Source organism: Malus domestica, chromosome 06 (genome assembly GCF_042453785.1).
Source record: "Malus domestica chromosome 06, GDT2T_hap1".
In the NCBI taxonomy this organism is placed as follows: domain Eukaryota; kingdom Viridiplantae; phylum Streptophyta; class Magnoliopsida; order Rosales; family Rosaceae; genus Malus; species Malus domestica.
The window spans coordinates 29,884,760-29,901,540 of NC_091666.1; the positions used below are offsets into that span (position 1 = coordinate 29,884,760).

Genomic DNA, 16,781 nt, shown 5'->3' on the forward strand with positions numbered 1-16,781 from the left:
TTTAAAAACATAGTCTTCGTTGCATTTTCCATAACAAATTATTAATTTAAAACATACTTCTTGTATAAAATCCACTAAGTTCATGATCACTTACCAATCTGGCATATCATATCACACTGTTTGCTGAAATAAAAAACACGATTGAATTACAGATTGAAATTGCTAGCAAGTAGTAACAAGGATCAAATTCTTTACATTTGATCAAAACAAGTAGTCAACTAGAACTGATCTTGAAGAAGTAAGCCATGGCACTTGGACTCTGACCATCTTATCAAAATAATCAAACTTCACTCCATCTCCATCGATCTCACAAGCAGTTGGCCTTTCTGAAGCAAACATTCTCATTTCTCCACAACCCATCACTCCAATTCTCACCAAACTAGGGTTCCCCTCATGCTCCTCAACTTCTACTGAATCAATTGCACCGCCAGTGTTGAGCATGTTGACCAATCCAATCGGAGCAAATTGGATCAGTTTCTTCCGCAAGACCCTTACCGGAGAAACAGTGAGGAGCTCAAAACTAAAAGGCTCAAGTGGAATCTCTACCTTCTCTGATGGCTTCAAGAGCTTCAGCTTGTTCTGCTGGAACGTGTACACAGCAAATATGGTCACTCCTTGTACTGAAATGGGGTTCTTCCCTTGATTCCATTCCACGTCTTTTGGACTAGCAAAACAAGTCACAGACTTCGAGCAGTCGGGGAAAATTTTGTTCCGCCTGGATTTCGAGCACCATCCTCCGCCTTGACAATTAAAAGCACCCAAAACTCCAGTACACTGGTGCAAGTACATGTCGAAAAACATTGAGTTAGCACTAAAACTAAAAAGGGCATCTTTTTAAACCCTATCTTACAGTTCAAGCAATATTTAGGGTTATTGCTAGCTAGCTAGCTTACCAAACATTACTACACTTTGAAAGGAGAAAAGCTAGCATCAGTGGTCATCACGTTGGTACGGGGTTGGAGCCCATTCACGAGACTCACAACCAATAACAGTTTAAGTCACACATGTTCTACCATTAACAGTTGTAATGGAGTTAAGCAGGTACTTGATAACCGACGCTAGTTTTCTCTGTTAGAGAAATAATTTATGCACTCAATTTCTCTCGTATGACCAACGCTAGCTTCTCTCTGCAGGTATTTATGTTCCAAATGCAAACAATAAACAAACACCATGTAGAGCGAGAAAAAGAGTGCCAAAATCACTTCCCGTGCTTTTTAAAGAGTTTCTTACTTTGTTGAGGTTCCATATTTTGAGCATTGTTTTGCCATCATGCAAAGGGTCTTCAAATAGGCAATCCCCAGCAGGAAGGGCATAGTGTTGACATCGCAGTACGGACCCATCAGGCAGCACCATGCTCTTAAGAAGCTTGAAGTTGTGCTTTCCGACAGAGTCACTAATGTAGATTGGTCCTCCGGATATAGCTCTTGATGCAGCATGGAATTCAGCACAAGGGTGAGTAGACTGAAACATGTCCCAATCTGGCTGTATGATGTTGCCCATCCAAAGGCTATTGTAGGCGCAGTGCACCATGTGACACCCTTGCAGCCAATATGTTCCATCTGCTTCCGCTGTCGTCTCAGACCAAAAATCATCTCCTATGACATTTGTATCAATGCGAAGAAATAGGTTAGACCTGCAAATAACTGATAAGAGAATGCAAATTCTTCAAATAAAAAAACTATTGAGGTTTTCTACAAATTGTTCCCTGGACGTATATCAATCACCCTGTCAGTTGATGAAAAATTTGAAAATTTGACAGTGGGGAGATAATTGGCTACTTGTAAAAGTTGAAACGGATAATTGGCTCAAATAAAAGATTATGGTGGAAATTAGTGGTAACTTATAAGTTCGTAATGTAAATCGCAAAAAAGAAATTCGAATGCAAAATACTTGCTCGGAATATATAGTCTACATACCAACACGTCCAAGGGCTATGGCCTCGGTTCCGAGGTACATAAAGTCATTGCAGTGCTGCATGCTAGCAATCACCCCATTGCCATTGAAATGCTTCCTCATGGAAGCAGTCAGTGCCTTGTAGTAGGCTTTCGCCAGCTCAACCCGACCCCCAAAATCCTCGCATAACATCTCAAGCAACTGCACCATGGCATGAAATAGAAATTAAATCCAACAGTATATCTCCCGATTTAATATGCAAACTCACCTTTGAAATATGACAATGATAGCTTTTTCTTTTTGTTTCCTTGTTTTGCGAAGGATAAAATACTAATAGAAAAAACTACATGCCCGATAGAATTTTAGTCGACAAAAATGATTAGTCGTACTGATAATGTGAATTGAGTTAATGATCTCTACGAACAAAGATGTCATAAAACATTGTTTCAAACCATCATACATAGACCATTACGACGAGAAATTTTTAGTTGTGATGGGAACATAGTGGTACACCACTTGTTTTAATAGGAATGATGTGAAATTTTATTTTTTAGCACACATATCTCATAATTTGTTTAGTAACACATGGTATACCACCATGTATACCGGTCACACTGAAAAATCTCTCCATTATGAGATTCACGCTATCCAAATAATTAATGTCCAAGTACAAATAACAATTCCATAATTTGAACCAATAAAATATATTATAGAGCCAAATAATATTACAGTATGGTAATGAAAAGTTCAAAACGGTGCACATGTGTCCAAACTCGTACTACGTAAGCAAAATAATTTGTGACGTTTTTCAAAAGTGAAAAAGCATAAAAAGAGCTTAATTTCGAGAACGAACTTACGTGTATGACATCAACCTTAACACCATCGATCCCCGCCGACTGAAGATAAGAGTGCATCCCCTCATACAACTTGTGCGCCACCTCCGGCAGAACCAACCCTACTCCATTCCTCACAATTTTGTCCACCGCCATGTCCTCCATTGCCCTCTCCAATCCCGGAGACAACTTAGGATTAATCACCCTGCACTCTTCAGGCATCCCTGGACTATTAGTCCTTGGCCTAATCCCACCCCAATATCCACAAAGCGCATGCCACACATACACATGCTCCACACTCCCAAACTCCTCCTTCAAATCCTTTATAAAGCCACCCATGCCCTTGCTAGACGCACCCTCATAGTCCTTAAACTTATAATTCTCATGAAAACTAATCAGCCTGCCTGGCATTTGTTCCCCGGCTGATATCCTGGTCATGCTTTCTTGCCCCTCCACCGGGTCCTCGTCGTGGCAGACCGATTGCCATCCGTCGTCGATGAGGACTAGTCCTGGAGGGCACCCACCTTCCACTAGGCCCTTCACACCTTCCCACACCCCTCTGGGGTGCACCATAAGATAGAACGCATCCCATGTACACCACCCAAGCTTGTCAACTATTTTTGGTACATCTTTCTCCTCTAGGAGCTTGAACGTCCCCAAGTGGGCCCTCACCACCTTCATTGACTCGTGGACCAAACTATAAGGGTCATCGCCGACGTGCATGTACAAGCAGCTTCTAAAGCTCGAGCCGCTGACACGTTTCGAGCCGCTTTCCACGCACATGTCCACATGGTCGTCGTTTGCATGACTCGGTTGGAGAGAGGCTCTGAAGGGTCCTTCCAGGAGTGGAAGAATCACAACGTAGGGTCGCCCGGAGTCGTTTTTGTCCAAGAGCATCATCTGGGTCTCGTGCTCCACGTCGTTTCCGGTGGTTCCTGTCCAGTGGGTGGACCACCAGACCTTGAACCGGAATATGCTCATGAACCTGATGCCGATGAGTTTTCCGATGTGTACCACGTGGCGGCTCTTGGGCTCGTCCGCGTCGAATCCCAGGAAGCAGCCAGAGGGCTTGGTCTTGTTAAAAGGTGACAGGGTTGCTGTGACGCTGAGAGGGACTTCAGTGAGGATTGGGTGGCCATTAGCGAGAAGGTTGGATCCATGGAGAGTTATTGGGAGTTGTGATGATGTGTCATCCACTGCAAGGCCCATTACGTCTAGGGCATTCTTTGTTAGGCTTGGAGCCATGGAAGCCTAGCTTAGAGATAAGGAGTGAGAGAGATTGTGGTAGCTTGGTGAGTAGAACTCGGTAATAGGGAGTGGGGGGTTATATAGAGATATGATTTGTAAAGCGGTTGGTGTGTGTGTGAAGACACTTTTAATTAGTTAAGGTTTGTGATTTACTTTAGACCAAGAGAGAGATAAAAAAGTTTCTGATTTGCCAAAGAATGAGTGATGAAAATGTACAAGGATGAATCATTTGTACTACTACATAATTAGGGTTAGGTTTCCGGTCAAAAATAGAAGGAAATTAAGAAAGCTTCGTTAATGTAATTTGTTCGGTGAGTTATTTTTGTTAGGGTTAATATGAAAAGGCTACAATGAATTCGTACTCTTGTTTAACTTATCAGTTGTTTTTTTTTTTTTGATATATTTAATGCCAGGGTCAGAAATTATATATATATATATATATATGTATGTATGTATGTATAAGAAGCTGAAAAAAATGAAAATTCTACCAAGATGAGACACTTGTCATTTATCATTTTTATTAGGTTGGTAAGAAATAATAAAAAAAAGTAAATTGGGGAAAATGTTCCTTAACTTTGATTGAATTGTAGCTTTGGTTCCTAAACTAAAATTCTATTAGTTTTAGTCATTCAACTTGACAAAATGTGAAGCATTAGTCCTTGGGTACTAACACTGTGAGATTTTCCATTACTATCATGATGTGGTATTTGTGGGCTTCACATTTTTGTTGATGTGGATGCCATGTGGGCTAAAAATTTATAAAAAAAATACAAACGCACAGGAAGGAAAAAGAAAATACATAAAATAAAAATAGTTTAATTTTCTCTCTTCTATCTGCCTTCTACCCACCTCTTTCTCCAAACTCAGTCGTCACTGTAGCACTCTCCCAACAACCGAACCATAGAAAAGTTCAAATCTAAATTTAGAACACAATCTTCCTTTCCAAACTACTTCACACAATGACCTCCATCTTTACAGCACCTTACTCCACGCTGCCTTGACAACTCAATCTCTAGTTCCCACCACCTACAATCGAAACCCTCACCGCACATAGATCGGAACTTTGTGGGCTACGGGTTGGGGATCGGCTGGGTTGTAGGGATTGGGAGATGGAGATGGGAGGTAGGCTGGGGAGTTGGTCAAAGTCTCAAAGATGAAGGGGTGGACTGCAAGAGTTGGTGAAGTGCGGGTGAGTTTATTGAATTTTTGTTTTTTAAATTTTTTCTTTCCTAATTTTTTTATTATAAATATTTCTAATCCAAGTAGCATTGAATTATTTAAGTGTGGGCCCCTTAAACCTGCCACTCAAGCACTCTAACGGAAAATCTAACAAAATTGATATCAGAGGACCAATGTTCCACATTTTATTAAGTTTAGGGACCAAATTTAATGGATTGTTAGTTCAGGGATTAAAACTACAATTCAACCATAGTTCAGAGACCAACCGTAATGAACAGTAAGAGGTAATTTTGGTAAAAGAAAAAGATATAGGAGTGGGATGGGATGCAACAAAAATATAGAACAAGTTATGAACCCTCGTAAGTGGTAAGCGTAACCATGAAGAGAGTAGTGGCATGGGATAGGGTTGTGATATAAAGTAATTTCATGACACAATATTAGGAATAAGCAGCACGGTTATCAATGCTTTAAGTAATAAATCAATCATTAATTTTCGTGTTGTTTAATTTTTAAAATTGTGTTTACAAATTTAGTTTTCCTAAGATTACCATTGTTTGTTGTTCCTTATTTTTAGCATTTTCTGGGTCTATCTCACTTTTCTAGCTATATGTTAAATCCCTCAGCTTCTAATTTACTCCGGCCATTTCCGACCAGATGATTCCTCCAAATTAAAGTTTCAATGTTATGGGATCTTGCTTAATTTTCTTTAGAAAACAAAGAGAGGGCAGCAACAAATAATCTGGATCTTAATCAAACCAAAAGGTTGGATCCAGATGATGAACTACCACACTCCAACACAAGAAACAACAAACTAATTAGGAAAAATTAGTATCCAGTACTTAGTTACTAATGTTTTTTTATTGAAACCTTATTAGTTTTCAGATTTTGATCAAGGTCCCTAACATTAATGCAATAATGAATTTAGATGTCATTTACATAATTTTTAAACTAAAAATTAATAATTGATTTAGGATTTTAATACTCACAATTAAACTCCTACCTAATTTTCAATTCAAAACATTTCCAAAAGAAAATAGAATAAGTTTGTACCCCTTAATTTTTTTTATAAAAAGGTTTCCAATTTTTTAATCTTATATATACTCATTCATTTAATTTTTCAATTTTTTTTTATCTTAAAATGTACTCATTTTTAAATATACCAATTTGTTGTAGTAAAATGTACCTTTTTTTTATATAAAATCTATTCAATTTCAATTTTTTTCCAATCCATTTTTATACTTATATGGGTACTTTCTTTTTCTTGATTTGAGAATGTATCAATGTCAAGTTTAATCAAAGAAATTTACTAATGTTATTAAGCCTAATATCTATTATTTTTTGTGTGGTTTTGAAGAATGTACCCATATTTTGGTACAATAATTTTTTTGTTAATTTTGATGAATGTACCCATGTTTATATACATACATATATACACACACACACAATATATTGAAGAATATAATTTATATTTTAACAATTTTAATCCACAAATTATGGGGTTTTTTATATATTTAAAATCACTTTAATACAAATAATTATAATTTTTAATTTTTAATTTAAAAAATATAGTAACCTACATAGAAATACATTATCATATTAATTTCAGTAACTTCGATAAAAAATTAAAAACTAACAAGATTTCAGTCAGAAAATATTGATAAGCAGGAACCACATCCAAAATGTCTCAACTAATTAAGTAGGCAAGTAGGTGTCTATTGTCTGCTAGCTGGGATGAAGATTAGACAGGGAAGTGACATCGCTCTCAAATTCTCGACCGCTTCCGTGCATGGCGAACACTGAGTGCCACGCACACAGACACCTCAGCCTACACTTGGCATCCCAAGAGCTTCGTTGTCCGCATGCATGAGCCATGAGCTTTCCGGATTACTGGACCTCCCACGGCCAATATCCCACCGCCCACAGCTGCGCTTAACACCTCATCAACACGCCTTAACATGCGTTGCCTCTATCAACCTGTCTCAAATCCAGACTAGCTGGTGTTGTCACGAATTAAAATGGTAAAGTTCTGCATATTTACGTTTATATTGCGAATTGATTTTGTGATGGCAGTTCAAATTTTTTTATGTGGCATTAAAGTTGGTTGTTCAATATATGAAAATTTTTAAGGACGACAAGTGTTCGTGTTATTCATAAATATTCACGTATTTTGCTAAAATATCGTCACACGTGAGAAGACCTGTTAACGCAAAGGTGTGGTTCCATACTAAAAACAGGAAGCCAAAGTAGCAGTAGAGTAAACCGTTTTAATGTTTTTCATGACGAGGCATGATAAATTTGGGCAATAACCCAATTTGACGTTATCGTTTCATACAAGTCATTCTCCCGCAGTAGAGAGGGGTGGCATGCAGGAATTCAATTTAAGTAATAAAACAAGAACGATTCCGTTTTGTATGAATGAATGATATGAAGCCATGCAACTGCACGTCAAGCATAAAGAACTTTAACCTCAATTCCGGCGGCCTAAGTTTCACAAGTTACTTTTACATAACAAAAATGTTCTGAGCGAAAAAAAAAACTCGAACGTTAATGTACATACAAAATGAGGATTGTAAACGAAGATTGTGTCCTACAATTATCTTGTTCTTACTTCAGCTGTCGACTTCTCCAGGTACCATCTCATCATCGTCGCTAGCTTTCTTAGCGTCAGAAGCTGGATCTGCCTTCTCCTTCCCTATCAAGCTCTTCTGCTCCAGCTCCTGCTTTAACCGTTTGATTTCACGGTCTTTCTCCTCTAGCTGCTCTTGCGTGATACGCACCTGCAATGGCAGACGCTTTAAATTCTGACTCTCATTGAGTAACAAATTCGCTAGACATCGTCACATCGGATATATTTCTCTTGATCATACACCATTAGTTCAAATATATAAACCAAATCTGATTGACAACTACTCTAAGATCACAGAATCGAGGAACGAATAATAGGACTCGTAATATCAAACTAAACTGAATAATACAGGAAGGGCAGGGTAATCATCTAAAGGATTGGATGTAATCCGTACGAGTGGTCTTAATTTAAGCTGTGATCGATAAAATGGCAGCAAATTTGGCGCAATATCGAAACAAAACAGAAAAGTTTAAATTGTCCATCTATGAAGCTAGGATGATGTACGATCTCTGTAAACCAAAAAACGACGAAAGTCGAGAGAAGAAAGAAAACCATTTCATTTGATCTTTCAACATCATTTGTGAGCCCCTCCATATGTTTGTGCAACCCTGTACGTAGAAACACAAAAAGAATGAATGGGGAATGACCTGACAATATAAAATCCAAGATGTAATAACATTTTTCTAGTACAATGCATAAAGAAATTATCATTGAAATTAAAAAACAATAGTTTAAATAACAGCTTTGGGGAAAGAGAAGCTCAATTGAACAATTATAGTGACATACGCAGTCATGCAGTATGGTTTCCAAATATACAACAGGTGCAGGGGCATTGGATGTAGCATTTAGCGCACACATTCTACTAATCTGAGCAATACTGATAAGTTGATAACTAAAGTTTTGATTTATTTATCACTGACCTTCAAATTGACTTCTGAGTTCTGCATTTTGGGATTTTTGCAACGCAAGTTTCATAGATAATTCATGCATCTGCACACCAACAATAGAAAACTCATGTTAACCAGATCGTTGGTGTATGATACAACAAACAGATGACCATCGCCAAGAGAATAAGGTGTATTTGTTCGAAAACCTAAGGAGATTAGTTTTTTCATAAGCAAGCACATATTAAGGCATCAAAGATGTCTATGTTCGATTCTGTTCTAACAACATACTTTTGTGCCAAAATCAGTATTATTTATTCAAAGGGACTCGGGTGCTCAAAAGAATTTGAAATATCCAATGATTGTTTACCGTCTAACCCTAATCCCATTTCAACATATTGAAAATGTGAAGAGTTGATAAAATGTGCATGTAGACATGCAAAATCCTCTATTAATGTCTCAACCCCAGGAAAATTGAACAAGTAAACAAAATTGCAGGGAAAAACAAAAGATATTAATTATATATGTGGATAGAAGTAGCAAAACATGGAAAGCATATAATAACATCTAATATATTGCAAGTACAACAGCAGCACCTTTCCCTCAGAAGCTTCATTGCCAATCTCCTCATTTTCCTCTTGGAGTGTCCGACATTTAGCCATTAACTGCTTCCCCATCTTGCTTGCCGCAGTAAATGAAAGAGCTTCGATATCTTCTTTCAACTCCTTCACCTTTTTTTCCTTCTCCTCAACCAAAGTCTAACATTAAAGCACCAATAGAAAACACATAGATAAGTTATTTATAAATATAAAGGAAAACCTAGGAAAAGAAAATACTTGCAGAGTCTCACAATTGCCTTCATATAATATATCAATTTTTTCCTTTAATCGATACAAGCAAGTAAAGCCGATTCACGAAAAAGAACATAAAGAAAAGTTATCCACCTGAAGTGCTATATAAAAAAATTTCCCAACCTTTTTTGTTTTCTTCTCACAAGGATTCCTCCCTTAAGTATCTATTTCTCAGACTTATAATGTAATTTATTTGTGTATACATGGAAAAAAAGGGATGTGTGTGCTATAATGAACAGATATAGTAAAAGCTTAAAAAAGAAATGCAGACCAGCAGCTTCAAAAGATTAACCTTTAGACGAGTAAACTCCTCATGAATTGCTGGATCGAGTAGCAATCTTCTTGCCTGTACAATTAATCAGCACAAAGAATTGCAGACCAGGTTGAAATGAATCATAAAGAGAATTTACAACCAAACCAAAAATTAATAACTACCACTGGTCTGAAATTTCAAAAGCTCAATGTAGGCAATTTTAGAATCATATAAAACTAAAGGATTTTAAACTACCTGCATTGATGGTGGCTTGAGTTGAGCTTTAAGCTCCCGGACTGCAGACTGCATTTTAAATAGGTTAGGTCTTTATGGTCACAGAGAATTAATCTTACTCTTTTTACAAATAAAATCTTCCTACTAAAAAAGCGGAATATGCTATCAAGCTCTTATATTCTGACATGAGAAAGGCGCATGAATTAATTTCTCTTTACTTTTTACAAATAAAATCATCCTACAAAAATAGCAAATATGCTATCATGCTCTTACATTCTGACATGAGAGAGGTACATGATACATCACATGCAAAAGATATTTACAAAAATAGCAAATATGCTATCATGCACTTACATTCTGACATGAGAGAGGTACATGATACATCACATGCAAAAGATATTACCTTGAGCTCTGCTATCTCCTGCTCCCGTTTTGCAAATGTGACAATGAACGCAGCTTCCTTTTTCTTTGCTTTCTCTAACTGATAATAAGAACAACCCGTGAACAAAAAGCTCAAGATTACCGATGACTTATGAAAAGAAACATTTAACACTAACCTGTTCTTTCAATGACTCCTCGGAGTTTTTCAGGGACTGAAGATAATTGATGACCAGTTTAGGATCTACAAGATAGGTTGAAATCATATTTGTTAATACATTCAGATAATGCATGTAAAATGATCATAAGATAAGTTTATTGTCAAAAACATATAATCTCACTCTGGACATAACAAAACAAGGACGGGCAAAGCAGCAGGATGCCCTGAAAGGCTAGTATGGGACTAACCAGGAGAAGTTCCAGAAGCTAAGCAGGGTTCATTCTGAAATGAAGAATGCCACTTTTGAATCTCAGATTTCGCAGCTTCAAGTTCTGTCTGTAGCCAAGCCAAGTAATTGTTAACAAACAGAGCATTTAATAATGGAGAAGAACCATCTAACAAGAATGACTGTCGTGAATGCATAGTGCCATGAAATTTTCAAGCTCGTGATGAAACTATGTTCATTCAATCTATCTCCACAACTGTAAGCATCAAATATTTTACCTATTTGACTACAAATTAAATGGAATTTGTTATCAAAGAATTGATAAGAGAAGGAAAGAGTTGAATTAGGAATGCGTACTTGGCATGTTGCAAGAGTATCCTTACAGTTTTGAAGACTGCAAAACAAATACAATAAAAATTAAAAACTCAGGCCTAAAGAAAATTCAATGCTTCAGTATTGCCAGTGGTATAGAAGTTTGATCAGTAGAACATAACACATTACTTCATAATACCTCTCACGAAGAGTCAAAATCATCGCTGTTGCACCACCAGGAGCAGTTTCTTCAACTTTCGAGTTACCCTACATTGTAAAAGATCATTTTATTTTCCTTCAATGGAACGAAAACTGAAGAAAGGGGAACATACAAAGAAAACTCTTATATAAGAAAGAATCTGTGGAGGGCAATGCATGTTTATCAGAGGCAGATTCTTAGGAGCATCCTTCCGTTTGACAAGTACAATTTAATAAAAACTATTCGATTTAGTACGCATTATATATCCTACTCTTTTACAAAATTTGTTGACTGTGGGCAATAAATGTTACATCACGTCCCAACTATAACTGTTCTGTTGAAGTGCATCAACATACTTGAATTACAACTACAGTCTTTTCTCACCCAAAAACTTTTTCTTTCTCCACAAATGGAACCTAACTTCCAAAACAGCATCTCTGCATTCTTCAATACTTCGGTTCTTCACCTAAACTATTTGCTAAAACACACTGTTGTACACCAATACTGTAGTGAATCCAAGAAATTTTTTTACTTCACCATTGTTTCATATAGGTCCAACCTAGACAGTAGGCCAAAGAATAAAGATACCCAGATCTAAGTGCTTTTAAAACAGCTAAAATCACTTCTGAAGGAACAAGCCAAAAGTGCTTTTGAGTCGAAAAAGCACTAGGAAGTGCTTTTCAGAAGTAGCACGTACTATGTGCTTCTATCAAGTGCTTTTTCAAAATGCACTTAGATTTATTAAAAATTTCGATGTGCTTCTCATAGTAGCACTTCCAGTAAAAGCACTTACGAGTCGGAAGCAATTTCAAGCAGATGCCTGGCAGGAATAAAATGCAATACCTGTTTCGAGCCGAAAGGATCAAATTCTAAGTCGTCATCGCCAAAGCTTCTCTTTTTACCTAGATTGGTAAAACACAAAGATGCAGAAATCAATAAGCAAAATTCAATCACACATTCAGAGCCACGCTGTTTGGTTGCCAAGAAAGTTAAACATACCACGCCTGGGACTGGGAGAATCGCCACCGAAGTCATCATCCTGTATTTTAACAAATAAAAAACGCGTTCGAATTAATCACTTAGAATTAGAACAATTAAACCTTAAAATCGAACTAAATGTGGAAATTGAGGCAGTAGCTGAAGGGGTTTGGAGAGCTTACGTCATGGGTAGCCATGGAATTTGAAATCTTCAAAACCCTAGAACTTGATAAGCGAACTGTAGCTGCAAAGCTGGAAGTACAAGCTGTTTGATGCAGAGCGGATCGGAAACAAAGGGGTTTTGGGTTTGGGGGGAAAGAGCAGTTATCAGCTGCGCGCGGTTCCACACTTTGACCGCCTTACTGTAATATTCCCGATAGGCCTTCTAAGAAATGGAGCCCATTTTATAAAAGTGATCCATTGGGCTTTAAGGGATGAACCTATAACTATGTCATTTTCGAAAATCTTTGTTTTTATTTTTTTATTTTTTTTAAAGATGGACAATTGGTGGCGAACCACGATTATCCATTACTTTCGTGTCTGGAGGAGGCTAGTTAGGAATTCCACGCTACTTGTGGTCAGGATCAAGTTGATTCACAGCTTACAAAGTATCGAACCCAGGACCTCACCTTTTTTTCTTTGATGCCACTTGTCATGGTTCGGGAAACATAAGATTTTTAATTTAAGAGGAAATCTCTAATCACCAAATCAATCCACCGGTTATTATTAAAATTAGGGTCATTTTGATTTAGGTCCCTAATCAACCTAATTGTTAGACTAGAACCTTATTTGCTTAAATATATTGATCGAGGTCCTTAGCCTCATTTAAGATATTTAACTCATGCATTTATGCGTTTAATGTCCAACAAATTATGAAATTTAAACAAATTCAAATAATATTTTAAAATATAATAAATACTTAAAAATCAATTTTAGAGTAATATTGTTCTTCACAAAAATTATAGCAAAAAAATAATGTACCCACATAAATATTAACATATTTTAAAAAATAATTATTGATATATGTTAAAACATAAAATAAATACATATAATTAACATGGGTACATTTAGCAAAATTAAAAATGGGTACAAATAAATTAAAAAATATGGGTACAAATACAAATAAGAGTTTTTAGAAAAATGGGCACAAAAAGGAATTAATATAGGGGTACAAATTAAAACTGAAAAGAAAATTGGTACAAATTAAAAAAAAAAAATAAAAGTTGCAAATTAAAAATGGATACAAACTAAAAATAAAAATATATGATAAAAAATTTAGCCATAGATATAAATATAACAAATGTAATGTTTCTAACATTAAATGAATATATTTAGAAATAAAAAATATTTTATTATTGAAATAACTAATGATGTTTATTGAAAGGAAGACTTTGGATGCGGTCCTTAGTTATGAATATTATTTGATTGAAACCTTATTGGTTTTTAATTTTTGATCGGGGTCCCTGAAATTAATATAATAATTTATTTCTATGTATGTTACTATATTTTTAAAATTAAAAATTAGAAATTTTAGTTGTTTATATAAATGAGATTTTAAATAAAAAAACCATAATTGGTGGGATTAAAAATATTAAAATATAAATATACTATTGTGTGTGTGTATATATATAAACATGGGTACATTCATCAAAATTAACCAAAAAATTTATTGTATCAAAACATGGGTACATTCTTCAAAATCACAAAAAAAGAAAAGAAGATATTAGGCTTAATAACATTAGTAAATTTCTTCGATTAAACTTGACATGGAAACATTTTAAAATCAAATAAAAAAGAATGTACCCATATAAGTTTAAAAATAGATTAGAAAAAAATTGAATAGATTTTATATAAAAAAAATGGTACATTTTACATATAAAAAATTGGTATATTTAAGAATGAGTACATTTTAAGATTAAAAAATTTTACATGAATGGGTACATATATAATTAGCATGGGTACATTTAGCAAAATAAAAAGTACAAATAAAAAAATATATGGATACAAATACAAATAAACTTTAAAAATATGGCCACAAAAGAAATTAATATATGGGTACAAATTAAAACTGAAAAGAAAATTGGTACAAATTAAAAAAGAATTACAAATTAAAAACGGGTACAAACTAAAACTAAAAATATATGATAAAAAATTTAGTCATAAATATAAATATACTAATTGTAACATTTTTAACATTAAATGAATATATTTAGGAATAAAAAAATATTTTATTATTAAAATAATTAATGATGTTATTAATACCTTTAGGACTTTGATAAAAAATTGAAAAAAAAAAAGATTTTAATCAATGAAGTAGCAAAATGAAGGATGAGAATCTAATTTCTCCTTATTAAAATCTAGGGACCTTGATCAAAATTGAAAAGAAATAAAGTTTTAATTAATGAAGTACGAAAAATAAGGATGGAAACCTAATTTTCCCTTACAATTATTACAATGTACACGGTATTTAACTTAATACGGCACACACCACTCTTTTAAATTCTCCTCGATAATGTGGTTTCATAAGCTAAATCCTCAATTTTTATCAAACCCCCTGTAAAAAATCACGCACAAAAAAATCAACGAAATAAAAAAAATGAGGAGTTACCTAAGAAAATGTTCATTCTCACAACATAATTAATTTGGAAATTTTTTGCCCTAATGTTTTGAGGAAGAGAATTTGAAGAAAATGAATTATTCGAATTACACGATGTGTTTCAAGATTGTTTGCGTTGTATTAAATTATATAATGTATATTGATGTGTATTTGAACACTCTTCAAGATAACGATTGGTTTCACTTTAATTGATGTTTATCGAAGAGCCGTCTACAAGATCAAGCTCAAAAGTATTCTTAAACTCCATGGATCAATTAGTAGCATCATTTCCCTGCAGAAAATATGTCTGGAATTTGCTCCATCCAAGTTCTACATAGGATAATCCACTCACCAAGAATGGCAAACACATGTATTATGCTTGTCTTTAGATTTTGATTGGTCTGTTTCATGTCTCCTCTCTTACGAGAAATTTTTCAGTGTGTCAGAAACACGACTTGGTACACCAAGTGTAATAATGCGATCAGTTGAAATTTTGAAAAAACTCAACAAAAAAAAAAACTTGAAATACATTCAAATTAACAATTGTATTATGACATTTGGTGTATTGGACCGTGTTCCCGGCACATTAAAAAATCTCTCATTTCCCACCACCCCTAGCTAGTATTAACAACTAATTCATATGATCCACCAGTGCTAATCACAAATTAATGTATGCGTTTAGTTAATTTTTTAATTAATGTTGGTGGGAAGGAGGTATGTCCATGTCTTCAATCAAACCCTCACACTAACTAGCAGGTTCTAGGTTTCCATTTTAAAATAATCCCACTTCGTTTTGGTCCGATAAGGTTCACATATAGATGGAAGATGAAGACAAACTCCCTTTTCTCCAAATCTTGCATAGATTGGCCCAGCTAAGGAAAAAATTTAGGAATATATAGTAATTAATTAGTAAATTAGCTTTTTAGCATAGTTGAGAGATCATAATTAATAATTACTATTAATAATCTAGTTTATAATACAATTTATCCCGTGATTGACTCTTCTTGTGAGGATAAATTTGTGAGAAACTTTTATGGTATCGGAAAACACAAAAGTTAGATAATGTATCATTTTACGTGTTTTTATAAAGATGGATAATATAAGGAAAATTTTATTTAAACTCATGTAATATATTTCTACACCAAACTTACTTTCTTCACCCATTTTATTTTTTATTAAAGAATTAATCTCTCTTTAAACCGAAATTATTATCTAAATTACCCTCTCAAACTCAATTCAAAATGTTGAGTTATCTTTACTCATTATCTTTATAAAATAACATCTGTAATTGAATTTTTTTTAAAAGGGGCGTCCTTGCCCCACCCCCTCTTCCCACTAGCATTTTCATGGCTACTTTTTTTTCTTTCTACTACCAAACCCAAACATTTGCCTTTTTTTCTTTCTATTGATGTGCATAAACAACAAATCAAACAATTCACCCTCTTACATTTATCAACAAGCAAGGAAGTTTATAATCTAAGAACATTAGTAAGAAGTTTTTCCTTTAGAATTTTCCAATTGCAGAAAGTTTAACAAACCACTCGGGATTGTTGAAAACAATTGAAATCAAACGAACAAATTATTCATAAATTGAGTCATACCTTAGTTGGAGGATTCAAAACTTCAAAATCACCATCCATCAATATAAAAAAGCTTGTTTTTCTCTATAAGACCTATTAGGGTTTTAGCCATAATGAATGTAGGATAAACGAGAAGTGATTGTAGGGTTTTAATGGGTTTATTGATAAATTTGAGTTTTATTATTAATTTCATTTTGTACTTAATAGTAATTATGCAATAGGGTAAAATAGACAATTAACAATTTAAATTTAAGTTGGGTGTAAAAAGAGGTTACATGGGTTCAAATAAAATTTCTTATAATATAGTTGATTTGTTCCGCATTCAGAGTATATTAATAAAAAAATGAATTT

General features: G+C 34.6%; 2 protein-coding genes across 2 annotated transcripts; both read right to left on the reverse strand.

The window, feature by feature from the left end:
- Positions 1–41: 41 nt before the first annotated feature.
- LOC103437692 (galactinol--sucrose galactosyltransferase-like) lies at positions 42–3,971 on the reverse strand. Its single transcript, XM_008376183.3, has 4 exons — positions 2,751–3,971; positions 1,917–2,094; positions 1,231–1,595; positions 42–774 (listed from the first exon to the last, which is right to left on the reverse strand). The coding sequence occupies exons 1-4, from the start codon at positions 3,969–3,971 to the stop codon at positions 202–204; spliced, it is 2,337 nt and encodes a 778-aa protein (XP_008374405.3). The 3' UTR covers positions 42–201.
- Positions 3,972–7,558: 3,587 nt separating this feature from the next.
- LOC103428285 (FKBP12-interacting protein of 37 kDa) lies at positions 7,559–14,808 on the reverse strand. The gene is made up of 14 exons (XM_008366382.4): positions 12,437–14,808; positions 12,276–12,315; positions 12,120–12,178; positions 11,277–11,344; positions 11,123–11,159; positions 10,788–10,875; positions 10,559–10,623; positions 10,405–10,482; positions 10,023–10,070; positions 9,807–9,860; positions 9,260–9,421; positions 8,700–8,769; positions 8,332–8,387; positions 7,559–7,930 (listed from the first exon to the last, which is right to left on the reverse strand). Exons 1-14 carry the CDS (start codon positions 12,449–12,451, stop codon positions 7,763–7,765), a joined length of 1,008 nt encoding a protein of 335 aa, XP_008364604.1. The 5' UTR covers positions 12,452–14,808; the 3' UTR covers positions 7,559–7,762.
- Between the last annotated feature and the right edge of the window lie 1,973 nt (positions 14,809–16,781).

Coding starts and splice junctions, on each gene's coding strand:
- LOC103437692 (XM_008376183.3), bottom strand. CDS start 3,971: ATGGCTCCAAGCCTAACAAAGAATGCCCTAGACGTAATGGGCCTTGCA. Junction 2,095..2,750: donor TTAAGGTTGATGTCATACAC/GTAAGTTCGTTC, acceptor GCCATGGTGCAG/TTGCTTGAGATGTTATGCGA. Junction 775..1,230: donor AAATATGGAACCTCAACAAA/GTAAGAAACTCT, acceptor TACTTGCACCAG/TGTACTGGAGTTTTGGGTGC.
- LOC103428285 (XM_008366382.4), bottom strand. Junction 12,179..12,275: donor TTCTCCCAGTCCCAGGCGTG/GTATGTTTAACT, acceptor TTACCAATCTAG/GTAAAAAGAGAAGCTTTGGC. Junction 9,861..10,022: donor TCAAGCCACCATCAATGCAG/GTAGTTTAAAAT, acceptor TTAATTGTACAG/GCAAGAAGATTGCTACTCGA.